Genomic DNA, 21,871 nt, shown 5'->3' on the forward strand with positions numbered 1-21,871 from the left:
TCCAAACTCAGCTCAGACCTTCAGACGGTTCTGACTCGGGTTGCTAAAACATGCTATCAACATGCTAATTCACGTTAAATCATGTTAACAATGTGTTTAAACATTGCAGCAACATGCTTGTTCATGTTAACAGAATGCTAAAACATGTTAGCAACATTCTAATTCATATTAAAACATGTTAAAACATGCTAGCCACATAGCAATCATGCTAGCAGTATGTTAAACATGTTGACAACAAGTTAAACCAGGTTAGCAAACATGCTAATTAAAGTTTACATGCTAAAACATGTTATCAACATGCTAATTCATATTGACAAAATGTTAAAACATGCTAGCCACATGGTAATCATGCTAGCAGAGTGTTAAACATGTTGATAATATGTCCATGCTAGCAACATGTTAATTACAGTTAAAATGCTAAAACATGTTAGCTACAACCTCCAATCTCGGCTCAAACCTTCAGACAGTTCTGACTCGGGTTGATTTATCCTTTCAAACTTATCTGACTTAAGCTTTTCCTAAAAATTAAGATTAAAAATCATAAAAGTCCCATACGCTCTAATACACTAACTCTAATAGAGTATTTAAGCTTCATCGACTATGTATATATCACTAACAAAGCCTAGCAGATAGCTAAGGACATGCTAACAAACTTGTTAAATAATGGTAGCATCATGCTAATGCTAATAACCTGCAAAATCATGTTAGCAACATGTCAAATCATGCAAACATGTTAAAACATAAGCTAAACCTATTCACAGCATGTTAATTAATGCTAACAGCATGTTAAAACATAAGTTAAACATGCTGTTAACAAAATGCTAAAACATGCTAGCAAAATGTTAATTCACGTTAAATCATGTTAACAATGTTTTTAAACATTGCAGCAACATGCTTGTTCATGTTAACAGAATGCTAAAACATGTTAGCAACATTCTAATTCATATTAAGTTAAAACATGCTAGCCACATGGTAATCATGCTAGCAGTGTGTTAAACATGTTGACAACATGTTAAACAATGCTAGCAACATGCTTATTAAAGTTAACATGCTAAAATATGTTATCAACATGCTAATTCATATTAACAAAATGTTAAACGAGGCTAGCAAAATGCTAATTAAAGTTAACATGCTAATTAATGTTAACAACATGTTAAAACATGTTAGCAGCATACTAATTCATATTAACAAAATGTTAAAACATGCTAGCCACATGCTAAATCCTGTTAGCAATGTGTTAAAACATGTTAGCAACGTGTTAAAACATGTTAGCATTCCTGCTAATTCAAGTTAAATCATGCTATCTACATGAAAAAACATGTTATCAAACATGCTAATGTAACTATTCAATTAATTAAGCTTGTCATGGTTTTCAGACCAGGCTTTTTCAAGCCAACTCCAAAGTTTGTTTAAAAACTTTACTCATTACATTTTATGCTTTTAAACATAGTTTATCACTAGAAAATTTAATAATCCATTAAACATGAAAGCAATCAATGAAAACATTTTCCCTTATATATAATATTTTGGGTGTTCTTTACAATTGATTTGAGGACCCTAGTGTTCTGGACTGAACCTTTATATAAGAGTATGGTATATTTAGACCAGATTCAGGCGGTCAGGGGTTTATGCTAAACAGCCAAACCTTGACCTCTTCGGTTTTATCACTCGATTTAAGATAAAGAGTGTAAACAAAAGCTCTTCACATGCAGGATATACAGTAAGGGTAGAAGAAATAAAACACACAAGGTCTGCAATGCGTCCATAGCATTTCTGAAAGTTTATAGAGACACATACAGTCAGTGTTGTAGTACTCAAGACCGGTTTTAGGACCATTTTTTGAAGGTTTTGGTCTTGTCTTGGTCTCGGCACACACTGGTCATGAACTGCATTGTTGTGCATTTATTGTTTGATAATGTTTCTTGTGGTGCACTTATAATGTTAGTATGATTTTTACATCAAATATTGACATAATTTAGAAAAAAAGGCATCCTGCCCTGATTTTAGCCTCTGATTTGAACGCTCTGTTTGAAGGGGCGTGTCTGAATTCAGTGTAAACGCCCACAGCTGTGATTGGCCGCTATGAGACTTCAGTGTTAACGCCCACTGCTGTGATTGGCCGCTATGAGACTTCAGTGTTAACGCCCACTGCTGTGATTGGCCGCTGTGAGACATCAGTGTAAACGCCCACTGCTGTGATTGGCCGCTGTGAGACTTCAGTGTAAACGCCCACTGCTGTGATTGGCCGCTGTGAGACATCAGTGTAAACGCCCACTGCTGTGATTGGCCGCTGTGAGACTTCAGTGTTAACGCCCACTGCTGTGATTGGCCGCTGTGAGACATCAGTGTAAACGCCCACTGCTGTGATTGGCCGCTGTGAGACTTCAGTGTAAACGCCCACTGCTGTGATTGGCCACTGTGAGACTTCAGTGTAAACGCCCACTGCTGTGATTGGCCGCTGTGAGACTTCAGTGTAAACGCCCACTGCTGTGATTGGCCGCTGTGAGACTTCAGTGTAAACGCCCACTGCTGTGATTGGCCGCTGTGAGACATCAGTGTAAACGCCCACTGCTGTGATTGGCCGCTGTGAGACTTCAGTGTTAACGCCCACTGCTGTGATTGGCCGCTGTGAGACATCAGTGTAAACGCCCACTGCTGTGATTGGCCGCTGTGAGACTTCAGTGTAAACGCCCACTGCTGTGATTGGCCACTGTGAGACTTCAGTGTAAACGCCCACTGCTGTGATTGGCCGCTGTGAGACTTCAGTGTAAACACCCACTGCTGTGATTGGCCGCTATGAGACTTCAGTGTTAACGCCCACTGCTGTGATTGGCCGCTGTGAAACTTCAGTGTAAACGCCCACTGCTGTGATTGGCTGACATCTTTGCATATGATTATAGCCTTAGTTTTAGATTCATAACATTATATTCAGATCGTGGATTCTTTGGAAGGTGGTGTTATTTTTAGTCCAGTGATCCTGCATCGCTCTTCTCTCCTCGTCATCTCACTAACACACCAGTGGGCGGGGCCAGCGTTGCGATGATGAACTGGGCGTTGATCTTCTTCTGAAGAGGCAGTCTTTCACCGATCTATGATGTCATAAATAGGCACATTCCAAAACGAGTCGTTCTCTGGGCTTGGTTTCAATAAAAGCTGTTTTTGGACTAGCAAGGAAGTTTTCAGTTCTGAAACTCACAGGATATTCTTATAGTATGATGACCTCTTATATGTCAAAAGCTCAAGGAAAATTTTAAAATACAAAGTATGGTGTCCAGTGTACTAACATACTCCTATACTACTAACCAAAGTGGTTTTAACAAGCAGAAACTCTCCTTCCCATCCTGTAGCCAGCTCTCCCAAGCGCCGTTTCCGCTCCAGCTACACCACCAATTGTTTCCGGGGTCGTGGAGAGGACTACAGGGGCAAAGTCAACGAAACAACCTCTGGAATCCCATGTCAGCGATGGGACGCCCAGAAACCCCACGAACACCCATTTTTCCCCAAAACCTACGAGTGCAAGTGAGTCGAGAGGGGCTTGAATATGTGTTGAACATCTGTAGAACGGATGGTTGACTGTGCACTCTAAAAAATGCTGGGTTAAAAACAACCCAAGTTGGGTTGAAAATGGACTAACCCAGCAATTGGGTTGTTTTAAGCTAACATTTAACCCAACCGCTGGGTTAGTCCAGTTTCAACCCAACTTGGGTTGTTTTTAACCCAGCATTTTTTAGAGTGTTGTATCGTCCCAAAATGCAACTATATCCTCCTGGGACCCAGAAAAAAAATACAGAATTTAGTATTTTTTTTATATCATTACATTGTTTAGAGCATAAGAAACAGATGGGGGAAAAAAAACATTTTTGAAAAATGATATTTTATTCTTATGTTAGGAGATAAATAAAGGCAATAAAATGACATGAAATTGCAAGTATAGGCAAAAACAACACTCTAAAAAATGCTAGCTTGTTTCATCCCAAATTTGGGTAAAATATGGACAAACCCAACCGTTGGGTTAAATTTTTGAATTACATTTTTAACCCAACCGGTTGGGTTTGTCCATATTTTACCCAAATTTGGTTTGAAACAACCCAGCATTTTTTAGAGTGAATGGGATTTATTTTTAATTCACCAGTCAATTTTTAGGTTTCAGGATTTTTTTTAAACAAACGTTGTGAACTATGTTATGAAAGATATAATGAAATGCATTGATATACCATTTTACTTTATGCAATGTGTGGGTAAGATGACCATACTTGGATTTTCCCTACGCAACACAATACATCTCATTTGCATATTAATGTGTTCTTAGTGCAACATGTAATGAAAAAAGTAATAAGTGAATAAGTAAAAATAAGTGTAATAATGGGAGTAATAATTGGCAACATTTTCATAATAATATCTGATATTTCATAGGAATATTGATATGTACACTCTAAAAAATGCTGGGTTAAATATAACCCAAGTTCGGTTGAAAATGGACTAACCCAGCAATTGGGTTATTCATACCCAGAGATTGGATTGTTTTAAGCAACATTTAACCCAGCCGCTGGGTTAAAACAACCCAATTGCTGGATTAGTCCATTTTCAACCCAACTTGGGTTATTTTTAACCCAGCACTTTTTAGAGTGTGGCTTTTCACCCCTAGGGGTCTGGAGGAGAACTACTGCCGTAACCCAGACGGTTCGGAGGCGCCCTGGTGCTTCACGTCCGTCGCGAGCATGAGGACGGCTCTCTGCCTGCAGATCAAACGCTGCGCGGATGACATCGAGGCTGAGGGTACAGCTGTCGCCCTCTAGTGATTAAAAACATCAACTGCAGAGACATTTCGACTGTGCTTTGTGTTTGTGGGAAGGGGAAACTGCAGCAAATGTCTTATCTGCATAATGACTGTAAATACTAGCCTGGCGTGGCCATACTCAATTCTAGTCAGAATATGAGTCTGGTACCGCTCCATTGAGCTTTGATTATGGGGCGTGTTTCAACCGAGCCAGGAAAGACCTCAATTGGATAGACCCACAACCAATCAGAGCAACGGAGCGACGCGTAACATTAGTTGTCAAATGTCAACAGAACTCAACTGCACTGTTACCAAGTCCGTGTTTTTCTCCATGTCCGCGGGTTGAAGCGACCCCAATTATGTGATTATATAAACCCAGGAATGCGAATTTTAGCAGGCAACCTTGCCAAAATAACATATTTTGCCAACCAAACGTTTTGAGTAGCAATTGTGCGCGACATTGCAAAAACACTTGGAAACCCTGTCTGCACGCACGCATGATTAAGTAAGGTTACAAGAAAAATATGAGTGTAAACGATCTTTGGCAGTAATAAAATAATTTAAGGATACACAGAGTACTTACCAACACAATCATCGTTTCTGAGAGAAATAGTGAAGGTGAATGCATATACGAACAAGTTCTCTGTTTAGGATAAGAGCAAATTCAACCCAAGAGCCTTCGATGACGTGGATGATGACGTTACTGTTGATCATCTGTCCATCATCGTCTAAAGCCCGCCCTGACAATTTCATTGGTCCGAACAGTTTCTGTTCGGGCATAATTACTCCTCTATGGAGCGAGTCCAGACCGAATTGCCCGAGCAAAACATTTTGTGGGCGGGGCTAAATTCGGCTGGCATCCAGGCTATGTAAATACACCATTTACATTCAAAAGTTTGGACTTAATTAAAAAAGGCCTTTATTAACCCCCGGAGCCGTGTGGTGCAGTTATATGATGGATAGATGCACTTTTTTAGACTTCAAAAACAAAGCAACAATTCACTGCCATTATAAAACTATCCCTTTAACTCAGCTCAGAATATCTCACATTGGAACATCTCTGCCAACCTCTTGTGGAAAAATAATAATATAACATGATATTTCATGACTCTTGCCACCAGATGGCCTTATTACGAAGCCCCGCACATGACGTGCCAGAAAAAAACAGTAAATCATGCGCACAATTTACTATTTAATTCCCTCAATTTGCTAAATTGAACTCTATATGGAGCGAATGACCTGTTTCACCTGGTTCTATAGTCAGTAATCTTTAGTATGCATTCAGATACAAATGTAGATATTATAGAATATTTTTTTTGGTAGTATAGTTTTCATTTTGAGCAATTTTTTAGGGTTTTCTATGTGTACTGAAGCATTCCTCGCATTCCCTTCATTCCTAAGGGGATCGAATTGACTTGCGAGGGACTGATTTGTTACTTATTTTTTATTTAAACCACATAAACAAGAATCCAATTTTTTCTCCTTTTTTTTTTGGTGTGTATTCGTGGTTCAAGTGTGACAAAAATCCTAAGGTCTTGACCACTCCGATGAACACTTTTTTTCAAAAATTAATTTCAGGTCAAACTGACCCGAAGGATTGAATTCATTCTTTTATTCAGCAAGGGCACTTAAATTGATCAAAAGTGACAGTAAAGACACTTATAATGTTACAAAATATTTATATTTCAAATAAATGCTATTCTTTTGAACTTTCTATTTCCTGGAGAGAGAAAAAAATCATGCTTTTCTACAAAAATATGAAGCAGCATTGATAATTGTGAAAATTGATCTGAAAGATCATGTGACACTGAAGACTGGAATAATGATGCTGAAAAAATCACAGGAATAAATGACATATTAAAATATATTCAAAGTTATTTTGAAGTGTTATAATATTTTTACAATATTACTGTTTTTACTGTATTTTTGATCATATGTAGCATTGGTGAGCAGGAGAGTCTTCTTTTTTTAACCCCTTAACCGCTGACGGGACGCCTGACGCTCTTTTATTGATCGCCTTTTTTTCGTATCATATATTTGAGTAATTATCATAAATTAGGTATCACTTGAAAGCTTACGAACTCAAAATTCATCCTGTGAAAACCGTTTTGAAATCAGACGTTGCGTTACCATGGAAACAGTGCTCTATAATTCTTCTAGCGGGCTCCTCCCCCTAGTGGGCGGCGTCATGTTTCATGTTACAAAATGTATTTTAACTACTTTATAATCAAAATCTTTTCTAATCTTGACAAAACACATATCGTCGGAAAGGTCTGAGTCTCAAGGTTCCATTTTATGTGATGGAAGTGTTATTTGGACAGAAAATTACAGGAAACTGCATCAACAAAACAATCAATGGAATGTGGATGACACCCAGTGGCTATTTTTGGTATAGCGCCAAAAAAAAACTAAACTTTTTGTGATATCAACTTCAAATTTGGAACACAACTTGGTTAGACATATGGCTTTGATTTCATAGTCAAACATTTTTTGTAAAATATATATTTTACATAAAATTAAAATATTTTTCATATACAGTAAATTTAAACTTTTTCATACTTTCATATTTTGAAATGCTTTCACTTCAGCAATAATCTGTTGAGTGTCTACTTTAAAACAAGACATTTTCATGACTATTCTCAAAAAGGGGGGTGACAGTTAAACATACTGACCTCAAACTTTTAACCTGATTCTTTTCCTTCCTAAACTAGATTGCTATAACGAAATCGGCAAAAACTATCGGGGTGTTGTCCGCAAGACACGTAAAGGCATTCTCTGCCAGAAATGGAGCGTCAACACACCTCACAAAACCAAGTAAGACTAACAAATGTTCAGCATAAGATCACATGCCGAGCTAAACAGACCGTTGTCCTCATTAAGCATGTATTATCCTTATTCAAATCAGCATAGGCAAATGTAAATGCACCTGCAGAATTAAGCTTTATTGTAAAATCCCATTCTTGTTGGTCTCATTTGAAGCCATTGCTCTATGATTTTATGGACTTATATTTGCAGGATAAACCCAAAAACACACCCAGAGGCCAATCTGACTGACAACTACTGCAGGAACCCCGACGGAGACCATCATGGGCCCTGGTGCTACACCTCAGACCCCAAGACTGAATTTGACTACTGTGCCATCAAGCAGTGTGGTGAAGTTACCATAGATGCCCTTTTCAATCTAGCTCACTCATGTCTGCTCTTTTAGCTTCTATCAACCAGGCACACAGGGAATCTGTGCACGTTTTCACATTATCTGTGTGAAAATGAGCAGAGGATTAAGGGCCAGAGTTACAAAACAGGGTAAATTAGCGTGATTGTGCAATTCCAATAAAGTGGAGATGAGATGGAAAGTTTTGCATGTGATCTACGACACACAATTCTGACCCGGAATTAATTATTATTTTTATTTTTTTTAATCGAGTGTTCATTGGAGTGGCCCAAGACCTAAGGAATTTTGTCGCACTTGAACTGGGATTACACAAAAAATTAATGAATTCGAGGAGTTTATGTGGTTGAAATGAAAGTAACAAAAAAAAATAAAAAATCTGGCACAAACCAGAACAAACACACACACAAATGAAGGCATGAGACTATAGAACATCCCCAATGCAGAACACACTCACATGCATACGCACACACACGTACACACACACACAGGAATTCCCATTAAAATGAATGAGCGGTCATATATGGGGTGCAATGATTGTTTATTTTTTTTAAAAATCACATAAAAATCATTCAGTCACAATGCAGACTGCACACAGATATGAAGTGGTTAGATCTGAACACATTTACAATGCAGAACTATTAAATCGATTATTATTTATTGATCAAATCTAGTCATTTAAAGGTAAATAAAGTTAAAAATTTGAACAAAATATTGAAAAAAAAAAGAATGAAATAAGCTTTCTGGACAAAAAAAAGAGTATAAATTTAGGGCTTCGGGTCATTTTGACCCACAAGGGAAGGATTTGTTAGCGTCAGTTAGGATAGCGTTAGGATACAGTTAGCGTCTGGTTTAAGAGGTGCTTTTTTTAGGCAGTAAATAATGGCGCAAACACCAGTAAATTGACAAGCGCAAACCTTAGTATGGTTTCATTTAAATACTCTCATTCCATAAATTCTGCGTCTGAAAGGGAAACTCCTACAAATGCATATGCAATTAGATCAGCCCCAAAAATAACCGTCCACGCATTTCATTTTCAGCGCTAATTCTTTTACTTTTTAAAAACAATTTAGCACCAAAAGTTGTTTGCACTGGCGCAAGCTGTTAGTAAATCTGGCCGAATATAAGGTGAAATGTGTTAGTAGTTGAATAGGTGAAAGTACCAAATTAGCTAATTTTGAGGAATTCTGCGAGCACAATTATTAATAATTATTAGTTTTAATATTAAATATCATTCTTTTTTATAATTATTTATAATAAAATGATAATTTATAACATTAATAATACACTTTGGGTTGTTTCAACCCAAATTTGGGTCACATATGGACAAACTCAGCCCAGTTGGGTTACATTTTTAAATTAAATTTTTAACCCAACGGTTGGGTTTGTCCATATTTGACCCAAAATTGGGTTAAAACAGCATTTTTTTAGAGTGTAGTAATAATAAATAGTTAATAACAATGAATAAGATGATTTATAATAATTTATTTTGATTATTTTCTGTGTGCTTCTTTCTATTGCAGCTGGAGAGAAAGTGCCAATCATTGGGCCAACAAGTAAGTCAAAATCATTATGCATTGAGTACACTCTAAAAATGCTGGGTTAAAAATAACCCAAGTTAGGTTGAAAATGGTCTAACCCAGCAATTGGGTTGTTTTATCCCAAGCAAACATTTTACCCAAACGCTGGGTTAAAACGACCAATTCACTGGGTTAAAACAACCCAATTGCTGTCCATTAGTCCATTTTCAACCCAACTTGGGTTGTTTTTAACCCAGCATTTTTTAGAGTGTAGTACAGACTCTGATGTGTGCGATTGTGCTTCTAATTGAAATACCGTCCACTGTGTGTAAAAAGCGGAGGTTGTGTTTAACGAGTGTGGAAAGCGGGATGACCGAGTTAAGTCCATGTTAAGAATAGTGGGCGGCACACCTGGAAACTCTCCCTGGACCGTCAGCCTTAGAGACCGGTTAGTCGGACTGTTTTTTTGCCCTTATAAACTTGCCCAAAATATGTCACTTTATGGAGGGAAAATGCCTGAAGCAATCTCTTTATCTTCCCAGGAAAGGCAATCACTTCTGTGGAGGTTCCCTGGTCAATTCTGAATGGGTCATCAGCACCAAACAATGCTTCTCTTCCTGGTAACTCACAGTCTGCCGTGCTTCATAGTTGGACAGTAAGGGCGTTTTAATAAATGTTCCTGTGCTTGTTTGTGATTGTGTGCAGTTACGTCGACCTCACGGGATATAGTGCCATGATGGGCACCTTGTTCCGTGATCCAAAGGAAGGCGAACCAGACAGACAAACCCTTTCTCTCACCAAGATCGTCTGCGGTCCTTCTGAATCCCACCTGGTCATGCTTCAGCTGGAAACGTACTTCATACCACACACAAACACACAAGGTTTCCGCGGGTCTTAAAAACGTCTTCATTTGACCTACCACAATTTAAGGCCTTAAATTGGAGCAGAAAGTCGTACATTCAATTTCATGGCATTCAGTTAGTGCCCTATGATTTCTGTGATGCAGATAACATGGACAGAATTGCAGGAATTTAATGGATAATGCAGAATGTCAAGGAATATGTCAAATTTTGGATGAATTCAGTCACTCACACACACAGTTCACCCAAAAATTAAAAATCTGTCATCATTTACTCGCCCTAATGTCGTTCCAAACCCATAAGACTTTCATTCATCATATAAAGCCATTGGACTAAACCACTCAATTCATATGGATTCTTTTTATGATCTCTTTTTGAGCATCAAAGTGGTAGTGCTTATGCTGCGTTCACACCAAACGCGAATAGAGCGTCAGGAGCGAGTGATTTCAATGTTAAGCCAATGGAAGGTCTGGAGGTCCTGCGGTGAGATAGACGCGTTTCGCGCGGCGTGATGGTCGCGATTCCGCCTCAATCCGCGTCATCCGCACGAACTGGACGTGAATTGAGCGTCTTGCGCGATACGCGCGTTACACACGAGTGGTGCCTTTTGTTGATTCACGCTTTTGAAGCGAATTCACGTCTAAAGCCGAGTTGAAAAATTTTCACTTTGGTGTCTATTCGCGGCGCGTTAACCAATCAGGAGCCTGCTCGCTGCTGCCACGTGGTAAAGTGACGTGATGAGAAACCCTGCATAATTTAAAAATACTACTATTGTGTCACAAAATGAGCTTTTAAGACTTTTTCAGGCGAGAATGTAGTTGTTTAAAGCTCAAATCTGTGGTTTATTTATAAAGAGAGAGCCTATTTAAAAAAAATAATCTTGTGTTTTTGGAGTTGTGAGATCCAGGCGATCAGCGGACGCTCAGCGCTCATTAACCCCAGCGAGAGCAGCCTTTCCTCAGCAGTCCTTCTGCCGTCTGCCGCTGCTCTGATGTCCTGTAGTGGTTCATCTTGTGTGGATCTAACGGCCGATCTTTGCTCTCATGAATCTATAATTTGTTGTCTGCCAAATCGTTTTGACTGAGGGCAAAGAGAGGTTTCATAACTTTATTTTTTAAAGGTATTTAAATATGCAGTGAAGATAATGTAGGAGTTCAGAAATCTCTCAAATTTTGTAAAAAATGTTCCGAAGATGAACCAAAGTCAGTCAAATGTTATTTAACCATTAAAGCAGAGTCCAGAAAAAAGTTAAATAAATAAAACAGATTTCATAAGGCCCTAAATTTAATTGCAAAATGAATGCACTGCAAAAAAATTGTTTTCCAGTACAAATTCTAAACATGCTTAAATCAAGATACATTTACTTGACATGCAAAATGAAGAAATTAAGTCTTGTTTTCTGAGAAATTGAACCGAATTAAGTGAGTTCATGCTTAAAACAAGAACAAATGTCTGTCATTGGGTATAAAAATTACTTGAATTTGAATTAAGTTGATTTTTATGAACACACTGGCAAATATTTGTTCTTCTTTTAATCATAAAAACACTTTCACAAGATTTCACTAAAATTCCTATCTCTATTTTTGTAAAATGAATTAAATGGAGATCTGTTGGAAATTGTATTTTCAAACTTTGAAGTGTTGCACTTCTCATTTTGTGCTTATACATTTACATTTAGAGGATATATTGACGTGTTGTGTTCCCTTCAATTTTCTTTAATTGGTCTTAACCCTCTGGTGCTCTTCATTTGGGGGTTCCTTTGGTTATCTTCCGGGTCATAAGTAACCTAGGAGACCTAAAAATTAAACTTCCTCCACCCCAGTAAAACCAATGTAATTTATTTTTCTTTAATAATATTTTGTCAATTTTCTTATGAATTTTGAGATGATTTGATGGTACTTATTAATATTTATGCAATAATTATGGTCTATTTTTGCCATTTAAAATAATACTTTTTTTTTACTTTTTTTTTTTTAAGTCTATAGGCCTTCCACATACATTTTTTTTGAAGGAAGATTAGCCCCTCTTTTGGAATTATTTAAGAATTCATGCAACCATGGGTGTAACCACTAGAGGCCTCTATGGAGAGGCTTGTTAATTCACTAGTTCTCTTTTGAACACATTTAAAGATTTTTTTTTTTTTAGATGGATTTGAATATATATAAAAAAGTCTCAAAGACTATTCATTATGAAGTTTTAGATAGTTTTTTTGTTATAAATAGGGAATTTAAGTGTTAGTTTATGCATTATGATTATTATAATAATAATAATAATTATTATGTATACAGTGTGTGAGTGTTTGTGTGTGAGTGGATGTGTTAATGTCACACTCTTGTCACACTTTTTCAGCATTGTGGCCGATTTGTAGATTGTACACACAAAAATTCTGTGAATTTTATGTTTTTGCCGATTTCCCATTCATTTCCTATGGTGGTCATTTGTGACCGAAGATAATGAAAGGTAAACTTTTCTTACGACTTTAGCACGCTCGAATCATGACCTCAATTTTTTTCCGTGTTAACATACCTAATGCCAACAAAGTCACCAGGTTTCATATCATTCCGATAAAGCTGTGATTTTTATAATTTCAAAACAGAAAATTTTCCGGTCAGAAATGACCGAAGAGCACCAGTGGGTTAAAAAGGTCTTAAATTTGCGTTCATAAAACCTGCAGAAACCCTGAACACATGCTTTGGTTCCACCTCGGCTTTTGGACGTGTATACCGTGGTATTCTTTAAAGTATCTTGCCCTCTAACAGACACATATGTCGCTCTTCTCCTGCAGTCCTGCCCAGTTTAATGACCGTGTGTCTCAGATTTGTCTTCCTCCGGAGCGCTACATCGTGCCAGAGGGAACCAACTGTGAAATCGCTGGTTGGGGAGAAACAAAAGGTGCGTTATACTTTTATTCTGCATAAATGCTGTTCTTCTGAACTTTTTATTCATCAAATAATCCTAAAAGAAAATGATCATGGTTTCCACAAAAATATGAATATGTTTAACATAATTGCATCATAATTGTTGTATCTCTCTATTAGTGTTACTTGATCTTAGCGCTGCATTTGATACTATCGACCAAAACATTCTTTTAAATAGACTCAAATAGACTGGAATTGCATTGACATGTCATACTTCAAATCATACTTATCTGACCGTCATCAGTTTATAGCAGTAAATGAAGAGGTTTCATATCGATCACAAGTTCAGTATGGAGTACCACAAGGCTCAGTACTAGGACCATTGCTTTTCACTGGGAGATATCATTAGGAAGCATGGCGTTACGCTGATGATACTCAGCTCTACATTTCTTTGCACCCCTACGAAACTTGCCAATTCACAAAATTAACGGAATCCATAGCTGATATAAAATATAGGATGACTAGTAATAGAGGGTATGCATTGACGTCACTTTCCCGCCGGAGCACGCCTCCTCAGCCAGACTGAGTGGCAAAAGAGCTGCTTATTAGTTAATAGGGGAAACTGCGAAAACGTGAGTAAAACAAACCATTTTCAGTTTAAATTTAAGGCTGGACTCGATATACAGTAAGTGTTCCTTACAAACTTACCAAAGATCCAGTGATGCATGGATATTGACACAGCCAGGAATCGTGTTTCCTGACATTTATAAAAGCCTGATTTCAATGTCGGGGAAATACATAAAGCAAATTTGCCTGTGAATGCTTTATATAAAGGTCTAAATCTGAGTGGTTACTTATATCAATGTTATATATATATATATATATATATCGTCATACCGTCCAGCCCTGAAACTTGTATAGTTTTTGTCAGTGTTTATTTAAAAACATCAAATTAGGCAGAATATTAGATGGTAAATATTGAATTGACGAGTTGTCAGTACAATATATAACAATACAATTTATAGAATATGATTTTACCCCAAAATCCAACATACTGAGACAAAATGATAACTCCAAATCCACGTGTCGCTGCCTGGAGTTCAGTTGTTTCTGTGAGTTGCAGCGATCCATCCTCTTTTCTGTAGCTTTCGGCAGTCTGTAAAAATATACCTCAGGGTTCTTGTCAAATTGCACTTTGCACAGTAAATCTCAAAGCTCTTTCCCGTTTTAGATGTGTTTTGTGTGTTTTTAGCAGCATTCACGCTGTAAACCAATGCTGCCTCGCAGTCTTTTTGCCACTCAGTGGGCGCAACCGCAGTCACTTGTTTTAGCAAACATTTAACCCAACCGCTGGGTTAAAACGACACATTCACAGGGTTAAAACAACCCATTCAGTTGGTTAAAACAACCCAATTGCTGGGTTAAAACATCCCAATGAATGGGTCCATTTTCAACCCAACTTGGGTTGTTTTTAACCCAGCATGTTTTAGAGTGTAATTCTGAAAAAACGAGATTTTAATATTGGACCAAAAACCTCTGCACGTAATAACCTCGAATAAAGTCTAACACTTGATGGCTGCTCTGTCAAGTTCTCGTCGTCAGTAAGGAACCTGGGTGTGCTTTTTGATACCAATCTCTCATTTGAAAGCCACGTTTCTAGCATCTGTAAAACCACATTCTTCCATCTTAAAAATATATCAAAATTACGGCACATGCTCTCAATGCAAAATGCTGAACAGTTAGTTCATGCGTTCATGAGCTCAAGGCTAGATTATTGTAATGCTCTACTGGGTGGTTGCCCTGCTCGCTTAATAAACAAACTCCAGCTGGTCCAAAACGCAGAAACTCTTACTAGAACCAGGAAGTATGACCATATTAGCCCGGTTCTGTCAACACTGCACTGGCTGCCTATATTAAACATTGCATACATTTTAAAATCTTGCTTATTACTTACAAAGCACTAAATGGTTTATCTCCAATACTTGAGCGAGCTCTTAACACATTATACTCCATCACGTCTACTGCGCTCTCTAAACTAGCCAGTTGATAATACCGAGAATATCCAAATCAACTGCAGGCGGTCGATCCTTTTCCTATTTAGCTCCTAAAATCTGGAACAGTCTTCCTAACATTGTACGGGAAGCAGACACACTCTGTCAGTTTAAACCTAGACTAAAACACATCTCTTTACTATGGCATACACATTGCACATTATCAATTTCTGTAAATGATCTACCTAATGGAACATTTTCTTCCCACCATTGATCCTCTCTTCTTCTTCTCTCTCCCTCTCTCTCTCCCTCTCTCTCTCCCTCTCTCTCTCTCTCTCAGGAAAGGGGGATGAAACTGTACTGAATGTGGCTCAGATGCCTGTAATGAGCAATAAAGAATGTAACATATATTTCAAAGGTCGTGTCCGTGAGAACGAGATGTGCACCAAGTCCTTCCAGGCTGGAGTGGGCGCCTGTGAGGTACTGACGCGCTCACCTGTTTTTTTGTGCTGTGCTTTTATACTTTTACCCCATATAAGTTAAAGTCAGCAAAGTCAGTGATGACTAACAGACAGCAGACAAACGCCACCAACTCAAAGTGGCCACGCCCTTAGTTATAAATGAGTTATAAAACAAATCCACCCCCTCACAGTCGTCATGAAGGGCAAAATTAGCCGTATAGACCAAAAGCACAGTTTGTCCCAGACTGTAAACATGTGTTCTTCTGCTGTAAAGTTGGGCATTTTAACATGAGCTCAATGAGATTCTGCTCCTTCTGGAGTCTGTCTCTAGTGGCCAGTCCATGAACTGCAGTTTAACTCACTTCCGTATTGGCTTCAAGAGAAACTGGGGTTGCCGCTTTCTTTCTTCCCTATTGTGACAAATGTCAGAGTGAAACTGCTTCTGGAACAAGAACAAATGTAGGGCGGGGCTTGATGGTTGTGGTTTGCTATTGGTGGATCTCACGTGAGTGACAGGTTGCCCCGCCCTCATGATCAGAGAAGAGATGAAATGCTGCCAGAGGGAGGGGAAGTTATTCTGATTAAAGATTACGAGGGCATGTGAATAAAACTAAATATTCCATAAAGAACAAGAATGGTCCATTCTAAATTCATGGTGACTTTAAGAATCATTGCATGAAAGCATTGCTATATAATTTGAAAACAAATACGACTTGATGTGAGTTATGATTGATGTGTAAAGTGTGTCTGTTCTGACATGAAAAAGCAGTGCTAAATGCAAATAGTAAGATGGTATTACTATGATGCAAAAAAAGTAAGGTGCAACTGTGCACATAATTTAAGGCCTGTTCACACCGGGACGATTTTCGCACGTGTTTATCGCCGACATTTAACGCCTCGTGACTAAACAAAGGGCGCCAATGTGAGTGTGTACACTCGCAAAACGCTAGGCATAAAAGCATCATTTTTTTAAAAACGCCTTGGGTTTGTTTTTGTTTTGACGCAGCGTGTTAAAAACTGTCCGACCAATGAGATCAGTGCTTTAGTTCACATGCCTGGAGCTGCTGAAGTGACAGTAAAACACCACTTGGAGGCGCTCAAGCACAAAACGGTTTTGCCGAGCACACATTAATATGACGAAGAGGAAGTAAGAAGACAAAGAAGAAGATGAGCAGCTAATGCTGCTTGCCAGTTAGCAAAAAGTGTGTGAATGGTTTTGACAAGCACGTAAACGAATGAACGAATCGTTCTTTTGAGCCGGTTCTCAGCGAGTTACCGGTCGAGCCAGTTCACTAATCAGACTGAATCGAAAGGTTTGATGACGCAAGACACAAAAGCCGAAATAGCACGTCCGACTAAAAAAGAACCAAATGAGCCGGTTCAAACATCTGTCGAAGTTTGCAGAGGATTACTGAGGATGATTGAGTTGGGGATGCAAGTCTGAGGCACATACTGGAAATATTTTTATTATAACTTCTGTTATTAAATACATTTTATTAAAACCTGCAAAAACCTTTCTGTTGAGAGAGTTAAATACATTTTACTGTAGTTTATTGTGCATGCAGATTATATTTTAAATCAACGAGTTTATAAGGACATTAAACAAGGAGTTGATAAGACTATAGTTTACTCGTTCTATTGCTAGTACTTTAGACATAAAAATGTGTGCTGTAGTTGTGCAAATTTCAGTCGATAAAGGAATTAACTGTGAAAACAACACCATTAACTCAAGTGAATGAAAGGCAATTATAAGCAAAATGCACTCGCGCAAATAACTTTATTCGATTGTTTCAATATGCATTGACACAGATTACTTTACTTGAATATTTCTTTGATATAATATGACACTGAGAAATGCATAAAAAAGCATAAAAGAAATAAACAGTGACACGAAAACTGATTTCGGACAGACTTCTGTAACCGTTTAATGATCTACAGCAAAATAGAGCGAGCTTTAGTGAAAACTAAACACACATTTAACTACTAAATTAGTAATTTCTCACTGGAAATGACATCAGAAGTAGAAAATGTTGGTAAAAAACTTACATTTACACACAAACTGACCAGCAAACGTAACTTTCGGACGCCATCTTTTTTCCCAGCTCAACTGTCACAGAATGGAAAGCACAGGATTGTGGGATATCAAAAGCAGCGAAGGATACAAATATGCTGCCTTCACTGCAAAAAATGCTTTTCTTACTTAATATTTTTGTCTTGTTTTCAGTCCAAATATCTAAAAAATCTTACATTTAGAGGCATTTACTAGACAAGCAAAAGTTTTTGTCTTGTTTTGGGGGAAAATAACTCAAAATTAAGGGAGTTTTTGCTTAAAATAAGCTTAATAATCTGCCAATAAGGTAAGCAAAATAATCTTGTTTTCTGTTTGAATTAAGATTATTTTGCTTACCCCATTGGCAGATTATTTCGCTTATTTTAAGCAAAAACTCCCTTAATTTTGAGTTATATTCCCCCAAAACAAGACAGAAAACTTTTGCTTGTCTAGTAAATGCTTCTTAATGTAAGATTTTTTAGATATTTGGACTGAAAACAAGACAAAAATACTAAGTAAGAGAAGCATTTTTTGCAGTGTTCAAAAATCGATCAGATGAAGGGATCTCAGGAGACAGGAAGTGAAGCTAACATTAAATTCGGACGTGCTTTGGTGCCTTCCTACCTTGAAATGTGTCCTCCGAAGGCAGCATTTTCCAGGTTTCGGACGCAGCCAAAGACGTGCTGAAAAACGTCACGAAAAAAACGCTGGTGATAAGCGTCTCGTGTGCAAAGGCCTTTAGTAATCAATAACCTTTTTTTTAAAGGAAAAATGCATCCCATATATAATCAATCAAAGGCTTAATCATACTTAATACTACACTGTGAAAAATAAATCCGGAAAATAACAGAAAAAGTGCAGCTGGCAGCTCATTATCCTGTAATCTTACGGACGCTGACATACATGAAAAACACCTGTACAAAATAAATATAATTCATACAGTACATTGTGCCCTGTTTTTTTTAGAGCGTATATAATTTATTCTAGAGCAAAATTAGATGAAAAATATATAATTTTTGTATGATAAGCAATTTTGGTTGGTGTAAAATCTGGATCTAGATGCCGCTTAGCTTGCAAAAATCTTGCAAAATTTTTACGTGTTCATAAGTGAAGCATTTATTGCTTCAAACATTTCCTTTGTATGCGGCTGCATGGGTTATAAGTTTTGCTTTTGCAATAGATGTAAGTGGGGATTGTGAAATGAGTAAGATGTGCTGTCTGTGTGCAGGTGCACTGTAACGTTCATCCCTTTCACTCTTTCAGAGAGACTACGGTGGCCCGCTGGCCTGTCAGAACAGCGACTGTTGGGTCCTAGAGGGAGTCATTATACCAATGCGCCGCTGCGGACATCCGGGACAACCCAACATCTTCATCCGCGTGTCTGTTTATGTGGATTGGATTAAGAAGGTCATGGAGATGACCTAGCTCATAACACAACACACAACGTTTCACACTGCCTGATCTACTCAAATATAAATATGTTCAGTAGATTGAATGTAATATACTTAAAAATGTGTTTTTATAAGATTATGCAAGCATTTTTGTATCGTTCTGGATTTGTGGGTTTAATTGGCATAAGATGTATGCTTGCATTTGTGGAACATATGTGCACATAAATTTATATTGAAAATGACATGACCAATCTGAACTATACAGAACTTTGTAATATTAATAAAGTATTCAAAATTCAGTGTTTACCCTCCAACATTCATCTAATGTCGTCTCACAGAATCACGATCAGTGATTATTAATCCCACTTTACTGCAGTTGTTACTGTATACATATAATCCTTTTAAAGGGATAGTTCACCCAAAAATGAAAATTAGCCCATGATTTACTCTTCCTCAAGTCGTCCTATGTAGTTATGACTTTCTTCTTTCAGCCAAACACAATCAGAGTTATATTAAAAAATATCCCGGCTCTTCCAATGGGAGGGAATAATTTTGCCCAAAGGCCAAAAAACGTGCATCTATCCATCCTAAAAGTAATCAACGCAATTCCAGAGGGTTAATAAAGGCGTTCTGAATGCGTTTTTGTAAGAAAAATATACATTTTTATAACTTTATAAACTAGAATCACTGGCTTGTGGTATTTTTGCAGGCAATAAACGAGCCTGCACTGACATAAACAATAATGAATAAATATAAAACACTTGTCTACAACCCGCCACATCACTGTCTTAATGAGTGAGCCATTGAATCATTCATTCAAATCAATTCATTCAGAAACGTTGGTTGATTCTTTCAGGAAGGAAACATGTTGACCCAACTACACTCTAAAAAAAAAGGCTCGTAATCATAGGGGAACCTTTTTTAGTGCTATATAGCACCAATTTTGGTGCTTCAGTGGTTCTTCAGCGGTTCTTCAGAGGTGCTATATAGCACCTTAGTCAAAGAACCGGTGAAGAACCTCTGAAGAACCGCTGAAGAACCTCTGAAGAACCGCTGAAGAACCACTGAAGCACCAAAATTGGTGCTATATAGCACTAAAAAAGGTTCCCCTATGATTACGAGCCAAGAACCATTTTTGGTGCAATATAGAACCTTTTTTTTTTTTAGAGTGTATATATGCATAATAAAGTCCGCACCTGGCGGCCATCTTGTCACAGTCAACTCGCTCACTCGTAACATTGTGTTTTAATGGTGCGTGTACTTTTTAAATAGCCATAACTTGCTCAATTTTTTACCGATTTTCAAACTGTTTGGTTTGTTATAAACGTCAGAAAAGGTTCTATATTACACCAAAAATGGTTCTTGGCTCGTAATCATAGGGGAACCTTTTTTAGTGCTATATAGCACCAATTTTGGTGCTTCAGTGGTTCTTCAGCGGTTCTTCAGAGGTTCTTCAGAGGTTCTTCACCGGTTCTTTGACTAAGGTGCTATATAGCACCTCTGAAGAACCGCTGAAGAACCACTGAAGCACCAAAATTGGTGCTATATAGCACTAAAAAAGGTTCCCCTATGATTACGAGCCTTTTTTTTTAGAGTGTATGACACTGCATACTTATGAATAATTATTCATAATTTGTTCAAGCATCCAGAGTTATAGCCACGTTAATAACGTTTGTAAAAAACCAAACCATTTGTAAATCTGTCAAGATTTCAGCGAGATAAGAGTATTTGTGTTCAGATCACTCGCCTTACATCAGGAGCCCGGCAGAAAGCTTGCCTGTGACAAGATGGCCGCCGGTGATGGCGTTAGAGACTCCGCCGTAAGACCTCTAGCCTTTATTATGTATATATATGGACCCAACACTTCTGATGTGTTATGGGAGAGGGAAATAAGGGTTATCACTTTAAGATCGATAACTACAGGGTTTGTAGTCCTTAGCGAAAGTCATCATGGGTAATGTAGTTCAAGTTTTGGCTGAATTAAAGTCCCCCTCAATAATGACTCATCTTTGATCACCAAATGACAAAGTGAAACATTTGTATTCATGCATTAAAATAGCTTGAATGTAACTCTACAGCCTTGTCTCGCCAATCCGTGAATATGCAAATGAGCCCCGCCTCCACACTCACACAGGCTCTACAACGTCGGACACATAGCACTAGTTAATATGATTAGCCTTTAGCTTGACTACGTTATCAAACAAGATAATAATGTGTTGCTAATGTTAGCATGTTCCCGTCTGCCTTCTAACAATCAGCATCATTAGAAATGCTTTGAACATCATAGAACGTCAGTGGAAAAGGCATATAGTTCATCATAACATCGTAATATAGGCTACATCATATACATAATTCACCCATTATATTGCTAAATGTACCTTATTTCAGAGAATAGTTAATGATATGCTAAAGCCCCGCCCACAGCGCTCATAGATAATGATATGCTAAAGCCCCGCCCAGATCAGTCATAGTTAATGATATGCTAAAACCCCGCCCACAGCGGTCATAGATAATTATATGCTAAAGCCCCGCCCAGATCAGTCATAGTTAATGATATGCTAAAACCCCGCCCACAGCGGTAATAGTTAATGATATGCTAAAGCCCCGCCCACAGCGGTAATAGTTAATGATATGCTAAAGCCCCGCCCACATCAGTCACACGTAATGATATGCTAAAGCCCCGCCCACATCAGTCATAGTTAATGATATGCTAAAGCCCCGCCCACAGCAGTCATAGTTAATGATATGCTAAAGCCCCGCCCACAGCAGTCATAGTTAATGATATGCTAAAGCC

At 37.9% G+C, this 21,871-nt stretch overlaps 1 protein-coding gene across 2 annotated transcripts in view; it reads left to right on the forward strand.

Annotated features, from left to right (window-relative positions):
• mst1 (macrophage stimulating 1) overlaps nucleotides 1-20,056 on the forward strand; it is a 48,102-nt gene extending 28,046 nt beyond the window's left edge. Inside the window, exons 10-20 of one of the 2 annotated variants that reach the window (XM_079840868.1) lie at nucleotides 3,348-3,519; nucleotides 4,646-4,776; nucleotides 7,489-7,591; nucleotides 7,793-7,929; nucleotides 9,470-9,502; nucleotides 9,803-9,914; nucleotides 10,009-10,086; nucleotides 10,172-10,318; nucleotides 13,112-13,218; nucleotides 15,516-15,655; nucleotides 18,950-20,056. In XM_079840868.1, the coding sequence (XP_079696994.1) occupies nucleotides 3,348-3,519; nucleotides 4,646-4,776; nucleotides 7,489-7,591; nucleotides 7,793-7,929; nucleotides 9,470-9,502; nucleotides 9,803-9,914; nucleotides 10,009-10,086; nucleotides 10,172-10,318; nucleotides 13,112-13,218; nucleotides 15,516-15,655; nucleotides 18,950-19,111 (1,322 nt within the window). In that variant the 3' untranslated portion in view covers nucleotides 19,112-20,056. The remainder of the gene's footprint in view (nucleotides 1-3,347; nucleotides 3,520-4,645; nucleotides 4,777-7,488; nucleotides 7,592-7,792; nucleotides 7,930-9,469; nucleotides 9,503-9,802; nucleotides 9,915-10,008; nucleotides 10,087-10,171; nucleotides 10,319-13,111; nucleotides 13,219-15,515; nucleotides 15,656-18,949) is intronic. The other variant, XM_079840869.1, reaches the window with a different exon arrangement.
• Nucleotides 20,057-21,871: the final 1,815 nt, after the last annotated feature.

This window comes from Gobio gobio, assembly GCF_949357685.1.
Source record: "Gobio gobio genome assembly, chromosome: 17".
Taxonomy (NCBI): Eukaryota; Metazoa; Chordata; class Actinopteri; order Cypriniformes; family Gobionidae; genus Gobio; species Gobio gobio.